We start from the raw sequence: 20,995 nt of genomic DNA, 5'->3' as shown, positions 1-20,995 counted from the left end.
TTCACTGCAATGAAATTAAATGAAGCAAATGTCTTGCTTTATTCCATCCACCCTATGCATGCTGCATAGACAGCAGGATTCTCTAATTGAAGGAGCTGAGGTGGACAAGGGAGACTGCAGCCATTTGCTAGGCTGGTATGGTCTTTGTGTCACTGAACATGTTTTCTGAATACACATGTTGAAGACTTTTCAGTCTTGTTTTGTTTATGCAATCGAGAAAGAAGTAACCCACCTCTCACTGAATGTCTCTGTTAACCCAAATAGCTGGTTTATAACCCCTCTGTTGCTGCACATGGAAATACATGTGCAACACTGCCTGTGCTCTGCTCTCCAGGCCAAATTCACAGTTAAGCTTTTTTCTCCAACTTCAAACACGTAGCCAAGGCTTCTGGCATAAAGACATCAGATTAGATCACCACAGTAACACCTTATCTATCAACACAAGTTACAAAACAGGTGCATTTTTTAGATACCAACTTTGTGAAAAATGTTCATGTTTAGACAGAAAAAATGCCATCATAAACTGAATCTAGAAATGTGCAGCTACTGTATCTGTGTAAAGATATTTTCACCAGTAGTGGACTTGATCTGCCACCAGCAGCTGAGACCTAGTTATTAATTCAAATTTTGTGTTTTATAAAGACAAAAATAGATGAAGAAGTTATGCTTAGAAGTGTTCATGGGCATTATCATCTAGAGGAGGAAACTAAAGACTCAGAGCAGCCTATCACCAACACTGAGTTGAGACCTTGCAGCTTGAAAAAGTAGAGGAATGGTTTTGTCATAGTTTTGTAGCACTGCTGATTTAGAACCAGTCCCTGTCTAGCACTACTTCTCACATCTTTGCCAGTGCTACCATTTCTAGAGTGCTATAGCCACTGGCTGCAAGAAATGATCCGAATTATTAATATCCAGATAAATCAGGATTATTTTTGACTAGATCTGTTTCCCAGTCAAGTTCAGTGTGTAGTTTCTCCCCACAACTGCAAATGTGCAAGTAAAAAAGTGGAATGCAACTGAAGTGTGTAGCTCATTGAGCCTATACTAGTACAATGAAAACATCTATGAAACTTACAATGAATTTTTGGAAAAAGAGAGTGAAATCCTATTTATGCAATCATGGAGAAGTGAAATGTCAGAGCTAGTGTAGTTGAAGTAATATAATGCTGTTTATTAAAAGCTTAACAATATTTAAACAAAACTTAGGAGCATATCCTACCATACTATGAAAAAAATCTATAAATAAAAAGCATTACAGGAGCAACAGGGTCTCCTTGCAGTTGGTTAGCAAAAGTCTGAAGGAAGAGTATGGAAAAATGTGAAGGTCAGCACATTTATAAGACTACTCACTGCTTTCCATTTGCATGCTACTGCCAGGAATCCAAGTCTTTAACATATTAAAGTTGCTTCCAGCAGGACTCCAAGGGCCGCTTTCCCTGCTTCTCAAGTCCTCATGGAACTTGCAGCGTGAGCCGCATAGATCACTTGGCTCTGCAGAGAACACGTGTGGGCATGGGGCCACTGCTTTTTAGGGAAGCCTTACTAGGAATGCAAGATTTTGCACCTTAGGTTATGTTCAATAGTCACAGGGTCTGTCAGCCACCCGCTCAAAGCAAAATAACAGTTCTTTTACGTTCCAAGTATGTGAATTTGTTTATTTCTGTGCTGAAAAAAAAAAGCTGAAGTTTTGACACTCTGGTCCCTAATAGTTGATCCTGACGCTACTCAGAATATAGTGAGTTCCCTGGAGAGCACATACTGTATAAAATGTGCCACTCAGGCTCTTATGCATAAATAACTAAAGGCCTTTGGGAACTGACAGGCTCACTGTATTTGGAACTGTTGTAGGAGTTGAAAATGACCTCTAGAGAGAACATCTACTCCATACCCCTTGCTAAGGCAGGTTCCCTACAGTAGGTTACACAGGAAGGAGTCCAGACAGGTTTTGAGTATCTTCAGAGAAGGAGCCTCAACAGCCTCCCTGGGCAGCCTGTTCCAGTGCTCTGCCATCCTGAAAATGCAGTTAATTTTCATGTTTTTTTGGAACTTTCCATATTCCAATTTGCATCCCTTGTTCTATTGCTGGATGTTATTGAAAAGAACTTGAGCAGTTCTGAAGTATTTGGGCAGAAGCGGGGAGGGTTCAAATGAGGTTTTCTCATAGGTGAAAAAAGAGAGCTGCCTATCAACAGGTTCTCCACATTCCCGGCATCTGCAAAAAGACAAAAATCCTGCAAGTAGTATATTACAAACATGGTATTAACTTCAGTTTATTCAGAGTCTTCAAGAAATTTTCTGGTACCTTGAGAGTGATTAGATTTATAAAGGATTTCTAAAATATAGCTAGATAAATCGTACTTGCTAAGGCTCTGTTTCTTAAGGAATAATCACAACAGTCTAAAACTGTTAAAGGTCCTGTGCCTGCAGCTCAGCAGTGTGAAAACAATTAATATATAGAAGTCATTATTCCCGTGAAAAATATATTCTGGCACTTGTAACAGATGCATTAGTTTAATATCTTAGTAAATAACCACAATACCACAAGGTTTTTATCTTTTCAAGATAATTATTGCAAAAAAAAAACCAATAGTACCTGGAGAAGAAAACTGACAAAAGCATCTTCCTTACTTCACATATACGTATGTCAGCATTTCAGGCAGGGCAACCACAGAGGGTTTTAAAAAATTCAAGAAGTTACTACTGTTTTGCATCAATATGAGCTTTTAACTAATTTTAAATCATCAGGAGTTACTCATGGCGCAGTAAACTTAACTGCAAAGTTATGGCAGTACTTGATATATATATTATATAATACATTAGTAATAGCACTACTGTAAAAGCAGTCTAAGTATATTAAGTAAACTCAGTGTAGCTCAGAGGTTCCTGTCTTTTTATGGCCATTCTTGAACATCTCTAGTTGCTCTCTCACCAATTAGAAAGCTGCTCCATATGTACTTGATATATAAGAAATACAACAGATTAAGCACTTGATCACAAATAATGAAACCTTATTTTCATGAATCAGTAAGTCTTCAAAACATTTGATGAAATAGAGGGAGCATGGAATGCTATATTCTTCATTTGCCTTTTTTTTTTTTTTCTATCCTGTTCCAGCAAAATAGGAGTCCCACTGAGTTTACAAGATACACCATTATTTCCCTGTCACTTTCTTACTACAGGAGATTCACTGTCATGAATCACAAGGGAAAAAAGCCTTAAAATCATTAATTATACAGCTGCTCTGAGACGCTCTGCATAAAATGGGAGTGGACGAGCTGTATGTAGTGAGGCAGGAGTGACTACAAAGTGATACAAATACACACAATCAGACAGCTGAAAAAACAGCAAAGGAAAACAGCCATAGAAACTAAAAGGCAAAACTATCTATGGTGTCTACTGTTGTCTTGAATCTTACCTCATGCCATGCTGGGCAGTAACTGCAACAGAGCTGAATACAGAATTCTGTTTAATGGAACATTTAACATTGAATTTTTAACCAGATTTCCTAATAATACAGTTTTTGCCTGTGTTTCTTCTTTTTTTTCCTTTTTCCCTGGCTGCATGGGTCTTGAACCTGTTAGCCACCGTCAAATCAATTTCATAGAAAGTAATGCGTCTCAAAGCTTAAAATCTCAAGGAGGATCACAGAAAATATTTGCTGGAGAAGAGTCTCCAGACCAAGGTGTATTGCAGAAAGCAGCCAGTAGCAAATCATCTTCTCTTCTCTGGGAAGAGAGATTTAACCCTTCAGTGCAACTTTAAAGTAAGCTTTTGCTCATCTTGCCTGGCAGAGATGTCAGTGGGGACACGATATCATCATTCAGGATGCTCCACCAGGAAAACCAGAGGAATTCCAGTTTGTGTGTAAGCACACAAAGACAAGTGGGAGAAAGAAGGACAGAAGGAAGCAACGGACAGCAGGCAGAAGCTTGTCATTTCCACAGGCTTCATTAACGTTAGTTGAAAACAGTTTGTTCTGTAAGCTGCAAACTGAACAAAATCCTACATTTGGAACAAAGTGCTGAATATCAGCCTTGGGCAAAAAAATCATACTACTTGCTTCAACTCTTGAGTTGTTTTGTTTTTTTTACATGAGTCATTAACATTTAAAAATGGGTAGCTTGACTGAATAGTATAATTTGGATGTATGGCTTATGTATCTATTTAATATTTGTATTTATTCTAAGTATACAAAGTATTACAATGTAATTTTTAAGGTTGTTATTTAAAGCAGAGAAATATGAGATCATTGATTAATGGTTGCTAGTTAGATATCAACTATTACTGAAAAAGATTTTCTAATTAAGACAGAAGTTGGTTTACTAGAAATCGCTAATTGGGATTCTAATTGGTGATTTGGTGTTTTATTTGTTAGAATGTACAAATACTTAAAATAGGATACAACAGACGAGCCAGCAGGCCCACATGACAGGCAGCTGGGGGAGCAGGCAAGATGGCCAGCAGCCAAGAGCAAAGCAAAGCAGCTGGGCAGCCCACCAACCATTCCCACAGAATACTTCATTTCCATCAAATCATCATTTTTCAACAGAAGACCATACCTCAGTAAATTTTCAGCCCACTCAGTGAATGTATATATAGTAGTGAGTTTAAAGAGCCTTCAATTTCTAAGACAAAACAAAAAAATACAAGCAAGGCAAATGGTAGGACACCTCTTTCCCTCTCTGTTGTTTCTCTTCACTATTCATTGGTGCTCTTTATTCATTTATTCTACAACTCAATCTTCTTCCCCTCGCTAATTCCTCTTCTTACAGTTACATCACTGTTTCTGTGCCTGATATTGCATATTCTTTCTGTCAGTGGTTTAACTTCTGAAAAATCAACTCTGAACTGCCTCCAGAAACATCACAGCTGTACTGAAGCAAGAACCTGAATGTTTTTAAATCTATGAGTCTCTACTTAATTCTGGCTATTACTGTATCTTAAAAGGGAACATTATAAGAAACCTCTCAATGTTGTTATCTTTAAAATCTTTTCCTCTGGGGCACTTTATTGCTAAACTTGATTACTTACACAGCTAGCCAGTAGCCTGAAGGAGAAGAAAGAGAGGAAAAAAGAAGACAAGCAATTCACCTATTTTATGTTATGGAGATTTTCTCCTCCTCTGTGTTAATATGACATCCTTTTATATGACTCTAGGGAGCGCTTATTTAAAGGTACCTTGCAAAGTTGAGTTCTGCAAATTAATTTTGAACTACAACAGCTTCTCCTTGGTGTGAGCGGATACCCTTTTATTCTCGTACTAAAAGTTTGCAGAATTCCTTTTTACATCGTACACGTTGATTCATCCTCCTTCCTGTCTCCTCTGCAAATAGTTCTCATATACACTTCTGTCATTTATCTGAAATTTCATTTGCTGTTCTGTGTTTAAGAAGAGGATGATTAGATTTTAGCGAAATGTCAAGTTGATCTATACTTACCTTTCATATAATAGCATATTTTTCAGTAGAGTCTTCTGTATTATTCTTTGTTAAATTGTTTTAGGGTTTGGGGTTTTTTGTGTTTTTTTTTTTGCGTCTGATTTTTCTTTCTGTACTGTTGACTTCTTTTGCTACTTAGATTGACTTCTCAAACATCAACTATGCATACATGAGATGCTGAAGGCAGGTAACTTTAAATAACGCTTCCATTAAAAAAGCTCAAAGTACCACATGAAATTCCACCTGTAATCAAAATGTTTTTTTTTTTTTTTTTTTTTTTAGTACTTATAAATTTCTAGCACTCAACATCTAAAATTCATCTTCTATTTTGGAATATATTTATTTACTTTCCCTTCATATTCATTAAAAATGAATGAAAATTTAATACTAGCCCCACATTTACATTTTTTCCATAAGATGCTGATGTAAGTCAGTTAGATTGAATTTTCTAGATCTGTGTGGTTTTTTCCAGTAACAACATAAGAAACAACATTTTTTCAGTATTTTAGAGAACTACTTACTCCTATATTTTGTATCTGTTATTCCTCTCTAATGTAACCTGCATCTGATGACCTCTTATTTAAAGTAAGATTTTCAAGAAGGACTGATTTTTTTTCTAATGCAGTCTTAAGATGAAGTTATCTACAACAATAGAATTCCCATAAAATGCATTATTTAATTGCAGATGTAAAAAAAAAAAAAAAAAAAAAAAGTAAATTTTCTTTGCTGTGAGGGTGGTCAAAGATTGGAACATCTTCCTAGAGAGGTCGTTGATGTTCCATTCTTGCCAGTGATCAAAAGGCATTTGTACAGTGCCCCCAGTAATGTGCTTTAACTTCTGGTTAGTGCTGAAGTGGTCAGGCTGCTGAATTCAGTGGTCCTTGATAGTCTCTTCCAACCGAACTGTTCTATAAAACAAAATACACTCCTTGGAGACAGACAATAGACATTGGAAAGCCTGCTCTTACCGGCAGGGAGGATCACAGCCAGGTCTCTTCCAGATTAATTTATGCCATGGTGGAGAGAACAAGAGCTCATTTTCTGGAATGTCACACTGGATTGACACTGTTAAGCTAAGAAGCTTTGTGGAATGTATCCTCTATTTAGCGTGTTTTTTGGCATTACGTTAGATCATTTTCTTCAACAAAAATATCTGCAGAAATTCTGCTTTAGGAAGTCCATGCTATATTTCATTGTTTAATATGGTAATTAAATAACGGATTTGTTACCAGCTGGTAGATACCTTCTTCACAAATTCTCTTATGATTTCACTGTATGATAGTTACGCAGTGCAATCATTTTAAAACCTGTTTAGTGCCTTCATTTGAGATTGGCTTCCAATAGATTTTTCAGGTCAGAAACTCAGTTACATAAAATGGCACAAAAGATAACTTTTTGTTTCCTGAGTTACCTGTTGGTAAAATACATGCTGTTAAGCATAACTGAGATTTTACCCAGCATAAAAGAGTACTTGTAAGTAGCAAAATTGAGAATATAAACCCTACTGTCTGTTTTAACTACATAAGCTTATAAAAATGGAAAAAGATATTTGAGCCATCTAGTGGTTGGTATGAAACATTTTAACATTCTGAATAGGTTGTAGAAAATGCAAATGACACCAACTTGGAAACTGCATTTCTCATTTGTATGATTCTTAGTGGCATAGCTGTAGAACGAAAGAGACTGACATTCAGCTTCAAATTTGAGGTACAGACTGTTTCAGTTTGCAACTTCCTTGCAGGTTTATGTGAAGGCAGAGATCTGATAACATAAAAATTAGATTTAGATGTACAAAGCCAAATAATGAATTTTAGAATGAGTACTTAGGAATTGTAAAGGTTCTGAGGAACTTGAAAATTGTCTTATTACAATCTTTTCTGTATTTTCTATTTCTTTATGAAAAAATGTTTGGAGGAAAAAGTATTGATCTGTATTCTCCATCAGCAGCTATTTATAGTAAGGTGTTGAATAACAAGGATTAAATTAAACAAAAAAAAATTACTGAAAAACATGGGATAGATGCTTTTTGTGGTATACTTCTATTCAAAAGCGAGCAACAGAGTCAACTGGAAACAGATTTCTTAAGTCAGAATATGCAGACTCACAGAATCTCACAGTGTCAAGAAAAAGTACATTTTTAGATGAAAAATTCGTGTTGCAATGCAAACTTTATGATCTTGGTGCTTATAGGTGTTAAACTGTTCTAGCCTTTGATATTGGCTGTTGCCAAATAGAACATCAGGCACGTTGAGCCTGATGGTATTCTGCAATAGAGGCAGAAAAGTTAGTTACTGAAGTTATGAGCTTTGTATGTAACTCATTTTGAATGATTGGTGGGAAGCTACTGCTTATAATGAGCCACTGTGTTATCTTCTAGTCCTTGTGAAAGCCTCATCCAGCTTCAAGATCATATTAAAAGGTATTTTTTAATTATTAGGGCAAACCTAATAAATAATGAACAAGCAGTGCTTGTGGTGTTATTATTCAGTTAGAGCTATAGTATTTCAGAACAGATGAATGTGGTTCATGCTGACTTTTCAGAATTTGCATCTTTACATTCACAGTAAATTATTACAAAGACTTAAATCTTGCCCTGTTTTATATTGAGAAGACAGTGGTAGCTTAGCATGCTTAGAAGGTCTGTTTGAAATGCTTTGTAAGGCCAAATGAAAATAAGAATGAGAAAAATTAGAAAACCAGCAAGGGACAGGGCAGTAATAGTGGGTTTTTATTTTACTGAGGCAGAAACAACCTGAAAGCTTTATGTAAATTTGATATATTAGTACATTTAGACAAATCTCCTGTATTTTGGTCTTGTCATATACTTTCAGTGTTGAGTGTTATTAGCCCTTTGAATCAGAATAACAGGTACATCAATATTCTGAGTACGTAACTCACCTGTATTGTGAACTCTAATAGATATCAGAAGAGGAAATTAAATTCTTTGAAGACTGAAGAAGTGTTGGTTATCTGGCATATTTTTTTGTAGTTGTGATGAGTTTTGCAGTTGTGATGCAGTAGTGATTAGGGATTTTTTAATTATTCTTTTTCTCAATTGATATGGTGATCTGGTCTTGAAACACAGTTGTTGTGTCTGTAAATAACATTCTACTATTTTGTTAACTTCTGTTTTGCAAAGAAGCTTGAGCTGAACAGAGTAAAGGTTGCTAGGCGTATGTTGTATTTTGTAAGTTTCCAAGTTGCACATGTGAAAATATCTTATTTTCCTACTTTGTCTTCTAGACCAAGACATGATGTATGTTCGGTTTTTGAGCTTTTCTTTATTCCTAGTCTGTTGTTTCCAGAACACATTTGGATAACTGGAAATACATGGGGTGTGGAATTTAAGATCTGCGTGTTCATGATGTCCCTAATGTGCTTTTGTTCACTGGAACAGGAATGTGGTTTTATAGTAATATTAGAATGTCATCTTTTATTGTTTGTGTGCTTCCCTTTCCACTCCCTTTGTACACAACTCTGATAGTTGTAGTATCTGGTCATTCTGAAACATTTTCTTGGAATCTGTCCATTGCTAAAGCTGTGATCCAACTGTAATCATGAAAGGATCTTTGGCATTTCCCATGTTTATAATTTGCATTTAGAATATACAAATGAGATGTACTGAAATCATAATGCTAGGTTCTGTTTCTGATGAATGGTTGCTCTTCAAATTAGGTTTTGGTTACCACTTATTTTCTAGGAGAAAATTGGTTATGTCTTACGTATTTCAGTTTGGTTTAATGCATGGCTCAGATTCTTTTTCTGACATTCCATAGAAATTGAATTGTTGAAGAAGTGAATGGGAGCGGAATAGGGATTATATTGAAGAAGAGTCTTCGACAATGGAAATTTCATCTGTGTTCATGTGTCAGAGACCTTTCATTTTGGATGTATTCATGGTCTCTCAAAAATGGCAATATACAGAAGAAAAGCCTGAAACTGTGTCATAGGCAGCATATACACTTCCTTATGTAAATAATAGAATAGCTGCTAAACAAAATAGATACACTGTGGCATAATGTTTTATCAAGAGAAAAAGCAGTTTGTTTATTTTTCCATATTTTAAGAAATAAGTAATAATTATTTGTAAACATTTGTTGAACTCCTTAGTAATGTCACTTTCAAAACAAAAATAAGGTAGAAAATGAGTTTTTTGGTGCAAGAGTGCTACTTTTTTTTTTTTCTTCTTTTTACTTCAAAATAAGAAAATAAAACACAGAAATTTGATTAATGATGAAGAAACACGGCCACCCTTAATTTGAAGCTGATGGTCTGTGTTTTTTGTGTAGATAAAAAGTAGAAGTTACTTCAGCATGTTTTCAGGTTCTTTTAACTCAGCTTCTACTTTTGACAGTGAAATTAAAGTGTGCATCTTTGTTTATTTTTACATGACTGTAAATTACTGTAACTGTGGTATACTCTTAGGTTATAAAACATTTTTGTTGTATTAAATTGCCAGAACATCATTTGCTTCCCTGCTGTTCTGCAAATAGAACAAAGCGCATTAGTTTCTCTTGATGTAAAAGTACTTGCATATTATTGTTGTCAGTGCTCCTCCAGAGATAAATTTGTGCATTTAAATTCAGAATTTAGTTTCAAATTTTACAGAGGATTTCATCTATTTTTTAAATCTCTAACTACCATCTCATCCCTCCCCACCCCCTCTGTTTTTTTGTTCATCCTTCTCAATGTGAAATTAGAATATGCATATCTTACAATGGAAATTGAATGTTGAACAGTGAGCAAATACTTGCAGCTCAGTCACATTGGTTTATCTGGGTTCTAACCGTGTTTCTTTTCTTTACAGAATGCTGCCTTTTTATATGGCCTTGGTTTGGTCTACTTCCATTACAATGCCTTTCAATGGTAAGTTGGAATAAACCAACAGTGTAATTTGTGGTGTTTTATCAAGAGGTGAATATTTCAGTGTCAGTGTGAAATATTGTACTTTTATATAAATATGCTTTTAGAAGACATGTTGTCCAGGATCTCATGTTTGACTGTAACATGCTTGTTGCAGACACTGTAGTTACTTGAATAGGAAAGCAACTACAGAAAAAGTGGTTTAGCTTCCTATAATACAATTCAGCAAGGGGAATGAAATGGTATGATTTGACAGGTTTCTGTGAATTCTTCATATCTGTGTTCAGTAGCCCGCGTTGTGAACAAATTTTACATTTCTCTGGCAAAAACATTGGGAAAAGAAGTTTCTGTTTAGCTGCTTTTCAGCAATTTTTCCATCACTGTGTATGGCGAAAGTTTTAAACATGAGCCAGCGGTACATGAACAGACAAATGTTTTGCCGTGAATGTTTAAAACTGACATAACATGCAGAGTTATGAAAAGCTGTAAGTTCTGGCTGGATTTTGGAAGTGGGAAGGGGCTGCAGTTCTGTTGGGGGTGGAAGAAGGGCTTTTTTTGGTGTTTTTTATTTTGTGGGAAGGTTTGTTTTTCTCTTGCTTCTCTGGAACTGAGAGAAGAATGATGAGCGGAATAGGCTCGGTCACTGGGGTACTGTTGAGATTCTCAGACTTTCCTGGTCAGTAGTAAGAAAGATGCAACTTATTGTAGGCACCACTGGGGGAAAAGAAAGTTAAGAAGATGCAGTGTTTAGGTCATGTTTTTTTTTTCATAACATTCATTAGTTTATCTTTTATTTATTTATTTATTTATTTTAAATTATTTATTTTTAAAGTCATTTTTGGTGATTTCCTTTTGGCTAGTAACACTTCATTTAACAGCTGCTAATTAAATTAAAGTAATTTGATTAATTGATTAGTAAAAAGTTTATGATCGTATTGGACTAAGCCTGGAGTGACAGCTTCAGGCAACAAAATGAGATCTCTTCTCCCTCTTCAGTAAACTGTTACTTTATCAAAAAGCTTCTGTTTATATGTAAGACAAAAGATCCATCCTTTCCTCAGCCAGGAAATAAGGTTTTATTCTTCAAATTAATGTAATTCGGTTAAATCGTGAGCTCAAAAGCTTGGTTATTTTTTTTCCCTCTTATGACTCAATTGTTTTCTTTATAAGTAGTAGTGAAATGTATGGCATGTATTATACATGACATGTGATTCTGTTGCATCCTAATTAACAAGAAAAGTTTGCAGGAAAATTGAGAATATTTTATTTTGAGGTTGTGATTGATCTTTAATTTGGCTGATTTACAGAATGTTCTTGTTCTGATGTAGGCTTCGCTTCATCATTTGACATGATACAGTTTGCACAGTAAAAATGGTTGCAAACTGAGGTGAAATTACGTGAGTCAAAGAAGTTAAATTTAGAGTAGTTCATTTTTGAAAGACCACCTGTTCAACGTAGATTGTTGCCATTAGTAGATCAGACTTTTTTTGCACATTCCTGTGGATGGAGCAACAGCATCAGTTGGTTGTGAAGCTTAAGTATTGATAGATCATGGCTGGGAAGTAAAACAGATTTTTCTTACATGCTTTTTAAAAAGCTTGTTGAGAACATGAGTATAAATTGATTGTCTTAAGTTATAATATCTTAACTTCACGTAGAGCTGTATGTTAAGATCATGTAAAATAATCCAGTTTTTTACTTCATTCATACAAGAAAATTATACATGATGTACTAAGGAAGTTGGGTATCAGGAGAGCACTGGGTAGAATTGTTAGAGGAAGAAAATCTAATACAGATAAAATCTCATGCTTCTATATGCCTTTTTATTATTATTATTATTATTTAATGCCTTTGAGTGATTTTTCCTTTAGTTGGGGACAGCAGTGGGATGTGTGTTTGTGAGTGTTTAGCTGTGACAAGTCTGCTAGAGCTTATAGCAGGTTGCTTACTTTAGGTATGTTCTTTGTAGATGTTTTCTCCTGTGCAGATTGCAAGGAGAATCCTGCTTCCTTCACAGTAAAGCTCTAGCCAAATTGTCTTGTTTCTTGCTGCGGCTATTCCGTTTATTTATAAAGGTACACAAATATGTGTATTTCACAAAGGTAGAAGAGACCTCAACTCTGTTTGGCGTTGTTTAGCTTGTTGTACTTTATTCATGAATGTTTTATATTATCCACACAATGTTAGATATTCATAGACTTTAATGAGAGTCATGTACATATTCCTCCCAAAAGGCAGGGTTAATGAAGTGTTTGATGATGTTCCATCTGTCATATAAATAGGAATGATATAAAAGCGAGCAGGAATAAGGTCGGTTTTCGAATACTTTTTTATTATTTTGCTTTTGAATTTTCTGCTATTCATTAAAAGAAGTGTTGGGCTGACTCCAAGACACCTATGAAATTCACTGTGTTCAGTATTACACGCTTCTCTAGATAGTAAAGAAGCACTTAGTGTCAAGTACTAAATCTTAGCTGACATATCATTGTATACTGGATGTTTTGTTTAACAATTTATGTAAGAACTGAAAGTACTTATATACATATTAGCATATACAAAAATTGTGATAGTGTGATCAGATCAAAGACATGTCATGCAATTGTTTTAGAAAGATATGACAGAAGGCTTTACCTCAAAAAAAAACTGTATCAAACATATTAAAAAATGTCATACAGATCTTAAATTTCAATGCTCTGTTGTTTTACACCATTTATCATCAAGCAGTGAAAAAAGTGGATGACTGACTTTCCCTGTTGATTCTGTGTTTCTTAAGCAGACCAAAGCACTGGGAGATAGCTGAGATATTGTTATAACTTGAATAATGTGATGCTTTCTTCTAGACTGAAAATGGAAAGTTTTGGTAGATCACCAAAGACTACCTTCAGTTTTGCACAATAGCTACAGTCTATGTAGTGGCTTGGATGCCAGATTTGTTCTTTTAATTTGTCTTGTCCCCCTGTACTCGGCACTGGTGCAGCTGCACCTTGAGTACTGTGTTCAGTTTTGGGCCCCTCACTGCAAGAAAGACATTGAGGCCCTGGAACGTGTTCAGAGGAGGGCTACAAAGCTGGTGAGGGGTCTGGAGCACAGGCCTTATAAGGAGAGGCTGAGGGAGCTGGGATTGTTCAGCCTGGAGAAGAGGAGGCTCAGGTGAGACCTTATTGCTCTCTATAACTTCCTGAAGGGGGGTTGTAGTGAGCTGGGGGTTGGCCTCTTCTTTCGTGTAATCAGTGATAGAACTAGAGGGAATGGTTTTAAGCTGTGGCAGGGGAGATTCCGGCTGGACATTATGAAGTATTACTTCTCGGAAAGGGTAGTCAGGCATTGGAATGCACTGCCCAGGGAGGTGGTGGAGTCACCGACCATGGGAGTGTTCAAGAAACGTTTGGATGTTGTATTGAGGAATATGATTTAGCTGGGAAGTATTGGTGATGGTTGGACTAGATGATCTTCTAGGTCTTTTCCAACCTTGATAATTCTGTGATTCTGTGATCTGAATGTTTCTTGATTACCTTCAGGGATGGTGACTCCACCACCTTCCTGGGAAGATCAGGGGAGTAGGCTTTTCCAAACAGACTGATGTGCATAGGAATGCAAATCCCCTACTGGGGACCTGCTTAACCTTAATGGGAACACTCCACTCTTCTGTGCAAACATCATACTTTGTCAGATGCAGCATTTGCTGTGCATGCCTCCAGGTATATCAATACTTTGCACCATTATGGAGGGCACAGCACATGATATAATAGTCCAGTAGCTGCTGTTTGCATGGGAGATGCTGAGATTGACATTGCACTGATAATTTGCCGTTTGTGGAGTTTCTGCTTTGAAAACACCTGCTTTGGGAAAGTCCATGGGGGATATTATTTGAGAGTTAAAAAAACTCTCAAAATATCTCAAATAATATCAAAAAATATCAAATAATATAATATCAAAGTTAAAAAGTTTTTTAGTAATAACTTGTTGTCTTTAATTTGCATATCTGTATCTGTGTTTCCTTCTCTCTCCTATCACAGTTCTGGTTGCTCTAGTCTGCAGTTAAAATTAATCAGAGAGCAGAGTTTAAATGTAATCTGTCTAGATACTGTATTGTCAATATAGTTCTTAGTTTTTTGGTGGCTAGGTCTGAATAACCCTTTTAGGTATATGTAAAATGAAAATATACACATAGACTACATGTACTAGTGGCAATTAACCATTAACAAAGTAGTAATTGCTTTTCTCTTTTGTTGTCTCCACTTTCTGTTATTGTGTCTCAAACCTGCCTCTTGGACTGATGAAAAAGCACGGTATCTGTTAATAATAAAAGAAATAGGAAAAGAAAGCAGGCTTAGCTGCTGCTATATATAAATTCTTTGGAGGCTGCTGCTCAAAATGTTTCAACATTCAACTGCCAGGGCATAATAAACACGGAATTATTGTATCTGAAGACTGTTAAATCATTTCGTAAAATGGCAGTAATGATTACTTCTGTATACATAAGTTTTGTTTATGTTCAAACTGCGTTGATGAATTTCAAATAGAAATTTGTCCATGTTGTCATGACATTTTTATTAGTTAGGCTTGGAACAGGTGGTCAAAACATTGAAAGAGAATGAAGAATAAAAAAACAAAAGTTTCACTCCAGCTGCATCAAGTAGAATGTTACATTTTGTAGGCTTATTCTGATTTTAATGTATTTTGTTAGAAATGCACATATGTTAACTTTGGAACAGTTAATTGATGCTATTTTGTAATATTTTTTTTGCCTGGCTCAGATCTGATTATATTCACAATCTATGCAAGTCAAACTTTTCAGAAAGTCTTATGAGAGTTCACTGAATCTTTAATCTAATATTCTATTAATTATTCTTCAGCTACTTTCTTCACTTCCATAGTGAGAGGCATTGTTGTATAGGTGAGTGGGTGTGAAGATAGCTGCAGTACTGATTTTGAAAGTCTTGATTTGGAGATGATAGATTTGTGTCATTTTTTTATTTTTTATTTTTTTGCCTGGATTTTTGTAGCGGTGCTGTACAAAATGTAAGCCCAGAGGTGCACTTAATCCTCTGTAATGTCTGTTTTCCAATCCTGCTTTCTCCTTCTGTCTAACGTTAGCTAACCTTTCCCACTTGTTAATGGAAACTCTTCTGTTCTTGTTGAAAACTCTAATTTAATTGAAATAAATTCGAGTTGACTTAACCAGAGTTGTTTCTTAACAGCTGGTTGACTGATATCTATAAAGAACAAACCTGAAGTATTTTCAGGTAATTTAGAGGTAATTTAGACCGCCGTTGTTTATTTCTGCAACCTGAGAGCTCCCAGACATTCAATTCTGATTTAGCCTTTGGATACATCAAATTCAATTCTTATTTAGCTTTTGGGTTGAAATAGGAAGCTCTGTCTGTGCATGAAGGCCAGCCAGTAATCGGTGGAGTCTAACAACCTATTTGAAGATGGCTCTGTTGCCATCTCTGAAGGAAGCTCTTTTCCTCTGAAGCCATGTCATGTTCAATGTGTGACAGCTCGTCAGGCCATTGGCTTATATTACCTCTTTAGTATTGGTACCAGTGAAGAGCTTTGAGGGAAGACAACTCAGCAACTTGCATGCCTTGGGTCCTTCAGACCCATTTTTTTTTTGGATGTAGGCTTGGGTGTACAGAGTATATGTGAGCAGGGTTACAATTCCATGTATGGCATAAAACAGCAACACCTTAATTGTGGGGGTTTGTTCTGTATTTGATAACAGACTACACTTACCCTTTTAGAACATGGCATTCTGTCTTGGAATGGATTTTCAAATACCAGTGGCCAACAGTGTAAATTTAGGGTTGTTTTTTTTTTGTTTTGTTTGTTTGTTTGTTTTTTAAATTGGTCTGTTGTTAAGCTTTATTTTAGTGTTTAGGATAATGCTTTAGGTACATACATTTCTGTTGTATTGTCCAGAGGAAGTTCTGCGCCATCAGTGTGTTCTGACATAAGGAATGGGAAAAGTGCCTGTAAGATTTTTAGACCAGAAGCATTTCTGCTGATGAATTCAAGAATGAACTTTTGTGTTTCGTTAACAAAGTCTTTGAAAAATATTTATCGAATTTCTCTTTGCAACTTTTGTCCTTGTAAATAACAGTGCTTTCATTGGAAGTTAAATCAATTTGCCTGATCATAACATGACTTCTGACACTGGTATGTTCTGTCCAGCATCCATGTGCTGCTCCACAGGGTGTGTAGATCTCCCTCCAGCCTTGCCTATTTTGATTGCCTAGAGCATACTGAATGAGACTGTCTCCTTGGCATAGGTGCTTGAATCCTACCCTAAGCATGACAGGTTTCTGATTTCTGCCATTGTATGGACTGTGGTATATGTGAGGATCTTGTCTTTTATCCAGTCACTTGGTCTCGGGAGATCTAATATGATGAGTCTTAGCTCCTTTCTGAATTCCTCCCAATTTAAATCTCTTATCTTTTAGCTTCATTTCAGCTGTTCCTAATTTTATGCAATTGGCCTGAGAAGCAAAACACATTGTATCAATCTTGTTTAAAGTCATACTTCTTCCCAAACATTCATCTGGTCTGTAGTGCTTTTGTTTTGTCTGACACTGTGCCCACATGGACAGAAGCATGTATAAAGAGGATATAAGGATAAAGAATCAGAGCAATCTTCAGCTGTCATGGGAATATGAAAAGCAAGTTATGACGACAGAAGGTGGCAGGCTGTCCAGGATGTATTTTTCCTGGAGGGAGCCAGGTGACTGGGATATAAGGGAGTAATAGGTATTAGGTGAGTCCCTACATTGGTGTCAGTGCTAAGAAAAAGAGTAACAGCATTAAAAGTGGAGCAGGTTGGGGCCGTATGATGAGATGTGTGTGATCTTCCAGGCCTAACATTCTGCTGCTGCTCTCAGGGATCTATGTGATCTGCAATCAAAACAGCCCGGCAAAGGAGTTAGTTCTGAAAGGGATGACTGTGTGCAGTATTCTTCTACAGTTGAATTCATTTTGTTACTTATTCCTGAATCATACTTTCTGAAATAGCAGATATGTTACTGTGTTTCAGGCATTAAGTTAGTTTCTCTAAATGAACAGATTAGACTTTCAAATGTATTAAGACATCTGAAATGCAAAATTAACCAGTCCTTGAAGAATGAAAAGTGATGGAGCAAAAACATTCAAACTGTTTTGTTGGTATGTTCTTCAGTAACAGTTCTTTCTGATTCACTTTTAAGTCATCATATGAATAACAATTATAAAAGTAATACTTTGGTAAAAAATAATATCTTTATCTGTCTTTCAGGGCAATTAAAGCATTTCAGGAGGCGCTTTATGTTGATCCCAGCTTTTGTCGAGCCAAGGAAATTCATTTGCGACTTGGACTTATGTTCAAAGTGAACACAGACTATGAGTCCAGTTTAAAGGTAAGCTTAAGTCCTTACAGATTGAATTTAATGTTTACTGTAAGTATTGTTGTGTCTTAAAACTGGAAGTAATGTGTAAATTGTAAAGTGACATAATGGCTTGGGCTGGGAGAAACCTCAGAGATCATCTGGTTTCAACACCCCCTGCCAGCCACTAGGTCAGACTGCCCAGGAACCCATCAAGCCTGGCCTTGAATGTCTCTAAGGATAAGGTGAACGCCTCTAGGGATGCGTTCAGTCCCACAGTTGGAGATCTTTGATCTAGACTATAGTATGGAATAGCAAATGAACTGCAGTCAGTCATACTGGTGCTTGCTAATGAGCATTGCTTTCTAGAGTCTACACTTTGGAAAAACACAATCAATGATTAATTAAAACCAGACATTTTAATGCATAGCTGTTGCCTACTATTTACTTTAAAAATAAAAGTACCTAAGTATGAAGTATGTTACTCTAAAAACAGAGTGAGGATAGGATTTGAGGTGTGTTAGTTACTAGAAGTATTCAGAAAAAAAAACAGAAAATTAAAGATGAGGACTGGTACTCTAGCAGTTTAAATGCAATGGGATGAAAAATTTGTTGTGGGGCTCTCACTGAAACAGTAAGTCTTGGGGAAAGGCTGAAGGAGTACAGAAAGCTGGAGAAAAAAAGAAGAGAGGAATTAGCAGCTTTGATTTCTAGATATTCATCTCTGGTTTTGTATCTGAAGTATTTGTAAACCATGCGCTAATAAGTAATCGTTAATAATAGAAAGCTTTTATATTTTATATAAATAACGTTCTCAAATATTTTATATTGTTTCTAATTTTCTAATAGTATAAAGGGAAGAGGGCAAACGAGGCTGCAAGGGGGACTCTGGGTGAGAAAAAAGGTTTGCAAAGCTGTGAGCTGCTCTACCATATGGGCAATTGGTGTGTGCCCATGGCAGTGAGACATGATGAGGTGCATAAAAAGGTGCATTAATTAATTCCTATATTTCATTGTTCGAGAGTCTGATTGTAAGGCAACAATTTCTAACTAATCATTTAGAAATTGTGTTGATACAATACTTTGTTTCTTCTCTTTTATTTTAAATTATTTACCATTTGCCTTTTTTCAGTTCCTGTGATATGTAACTTTATCTCCCTCCATTCAACACCTTTGTTCTTTTATCTCACCTTCCACTTAATACTCTTTATCTCCATGTTCTTTCTGTCATAGAAACTAAATATAGGTATATGTATCTCTGAAAAAGGAATCTTTCGTTTTTAAAGGAGTTTCATATTATGCTGGGAAGTTCATCAGTATGGTTGAAAATGCTATAATTTCTAATTCAACGTAATTTATACATATATTTCTGCAAACTAATCTCTACTGAAGAATTACTGAAAACTTCTTTGCTTCTGAAAGTGTTGCAGAATTACTTCCATTTTGATTTTTCCATTTTTTGAGTTTTCCTGCAGCTTCTACTTGTGTGGTTATCAGTAACACGTCATCAAAGATTTGAAGGAGTAGAGTGTTATGCAGTTTTTTCCTTTTACCCTTTGTAATAACAGGAAGCACTTCTTTGCTTTGATTTATAGTCTAAGCTTTCACCTATAGAAACAGGCGAAACTGGGAATTTTAACTAGGGAGGGCAATGTTGCATAGGAATATGGAAGATTCAGTGTAGTAAGTGACGAAAGAGCAAGGGCATGTAGAATTGGGTCATTGTGTTGAAGAGGGATTTTGCATGGTTCTATTTCCTTTTACTTGGGCATGAATTTTGTTTTGTATTATGTGTTACAATACATAGGGGATAAAAGGAGTGCCAAAGGTTTTTTGTTGTTGTTTTTGTAGACTTCTTAGGGTCAAATAGAAGTGTGAACACTTAGGCGTTAACTTTTAATTAAGTAGTGAAAGGAACATTTCCATTTGAATTTCTAGCAGAAGAATGACAGGATCACAAAATCATAGAATGACTTGGCTTGGAAGAGACCTCAAGGATTATTAAGGTCCGACCCCCATGCTATGGGTAAGGCTGCCAGCTGCTAGATCAAGCACTAGATCAGATTGCCCAGGGCCCCATCCAGCCTGGCTTCAAACACCTCCAGGTGTTTCTCTGGGCAGCCTGTGTCAGCACCTCACCACTGTCAGTAAAAAACATGTCAAAGGCTTTGCAGAAGACCAGGCAGATGATATGAATTGCCTTCCCTTTGTTCAGCGATACCATCACTCCATCATAGAAAGCCACCAAATTGGCTGGGCATGAATTCCTCTTGGTGAAGCCATGCTGGCTGTCCTGGATCACTTGTTCATCCCTCACGTGCATTAACGTATCATCCAAGAGGATCTATTTTATGATCTTCCCAGGCACAGAGGTGAGGCTCATCTGCCTGTAGGTCTTCCTTTCTCCCTTTCTTGTAAATTAGAATGATGTTTCCCTTTTTCCAGTCACTGGGCAATTTACCAGACAGCTATGAATTTTCAAAAATGGAATATTTAGATATTATGAGAATTTGTTTGTTTACTAGGTTTCATTTTATCTCTTTGCAAAATAAAAAGATCATACAGATACTTAGAGAGTTTTCATGCAGCAAAGTTTTAGCTTTCAGCGCACCAATAAGGAGACTGTGAGAAAAGCACCAAAGAATATTTTTTAAAATAGAAAAGGAATTAACCTTTTTAAAATGCACAATTATCATGATGCCATTGTTTTAATGTGCAGTGTGATTAATGCACTTAGGAAAACAAATAGCAACAAAAACAGCTTACCTTGAAGCATGGCAAAGATCTTCAAAAGGACTATGAAATAAACATGAGAGTAGGTTTGCACTGCGGATAGTTTCTTTTAATCAGTGTAACTACAGACCTTTGCTAAAAGGTTGTCTCATTTTGCACTTTCTCATCCTGATTGCTGCAGTGAGTCTAGTGACTCCATTTGCAGAGTGAAGTGGACCTCAGGTCTGAACCAGCTCAGCTCCTGACTGCACGGATTTATGATAGATGCATGACAGAAAACAGGAGTGTGCAAATGGGAAGGAGAGGGAAGAGCTGTTTGTTCCATTCTAATACACAGATACAGGAAAATCTACTCTGGAACACTCAACTGAAACACCTGAGGTTGAGTTTCTGTTTTGCTCCCTTGACTGTGAAAGTTGCTATCTTTAGCAGGGAATCAATAACCAGCAGTGAGGAGCAAGACCAAAAGGACCCGGTGGAGCACTCCAATTGGTCTTGAACAGTTTGAGTTTGCTGCAGGTTTAATATAGAGTCTTGAAACTGATTCATATTATTCTACATTGAAGCAAATCAGGCGTCCATCAGAGTATATAAATTGAGAGT

The 20,995-nt window shown here is 36.3% G+C and overlaps 1 protein-coding gene across 29 annotated transcripts in view; it reads left to right on the top strand.

Moving 5' to 3' along the window:
* The window catches only part of KDM6A (lysine demethylase 6A), a 141,507-nt gene that overhangs the window by 54,396 nt on the left and 66,116 nt on the right, over window positions 1-20,995 (top strand). For 15 of the 29 annotated variants that reach the window (XR_014946574.1, XR_014946573.1, XM_085548863.1 and 12 more), the window contains 3 exons: window positions 10,246-10,304; window positions 17,572-17,692; window positions 18,509-18,646. Coding sequence is in view for 27 of the 29 variants with exons in the window: in XM_085548863.1 (XP_085404989.1) it covers window positions 10,246-10,304; window positions 17,572-17,692; window positions 18,509-18,646 (318 nt within the window). In the remaining 2 variants the exon portion in view is untranslated. The remainder of the gene's footprint in view (window positions 1-10,245; window positions 10,305-17,571; window positions 17,693-18,508; window positions 18,647-20,995) is intronic. The other 14 variants (XM_085548855.1, XM_085548878.1, XM_085548868.1 and 11 more) reach the window with 1 other exon arrangement.

The sequence above is a fragment of the Coturnix japonica genome, chromosome 1, assembly GCF_054131305.1.
Source record: "Coturnix japonica strain WE chromosome 1, WE-NBRP24, whole genome shotgun sequence".
Taxonomy (NCBI): Eukaryota; Metazoa; Chordata; class Aves; order Galliformes; family Phasianidae; genus Coturnix; species Coturnix japonica.
Note: the sequence above shows the minus strand (reverse complement) of the source record. Positions and strands in the feature narration are given on the sequence as shown.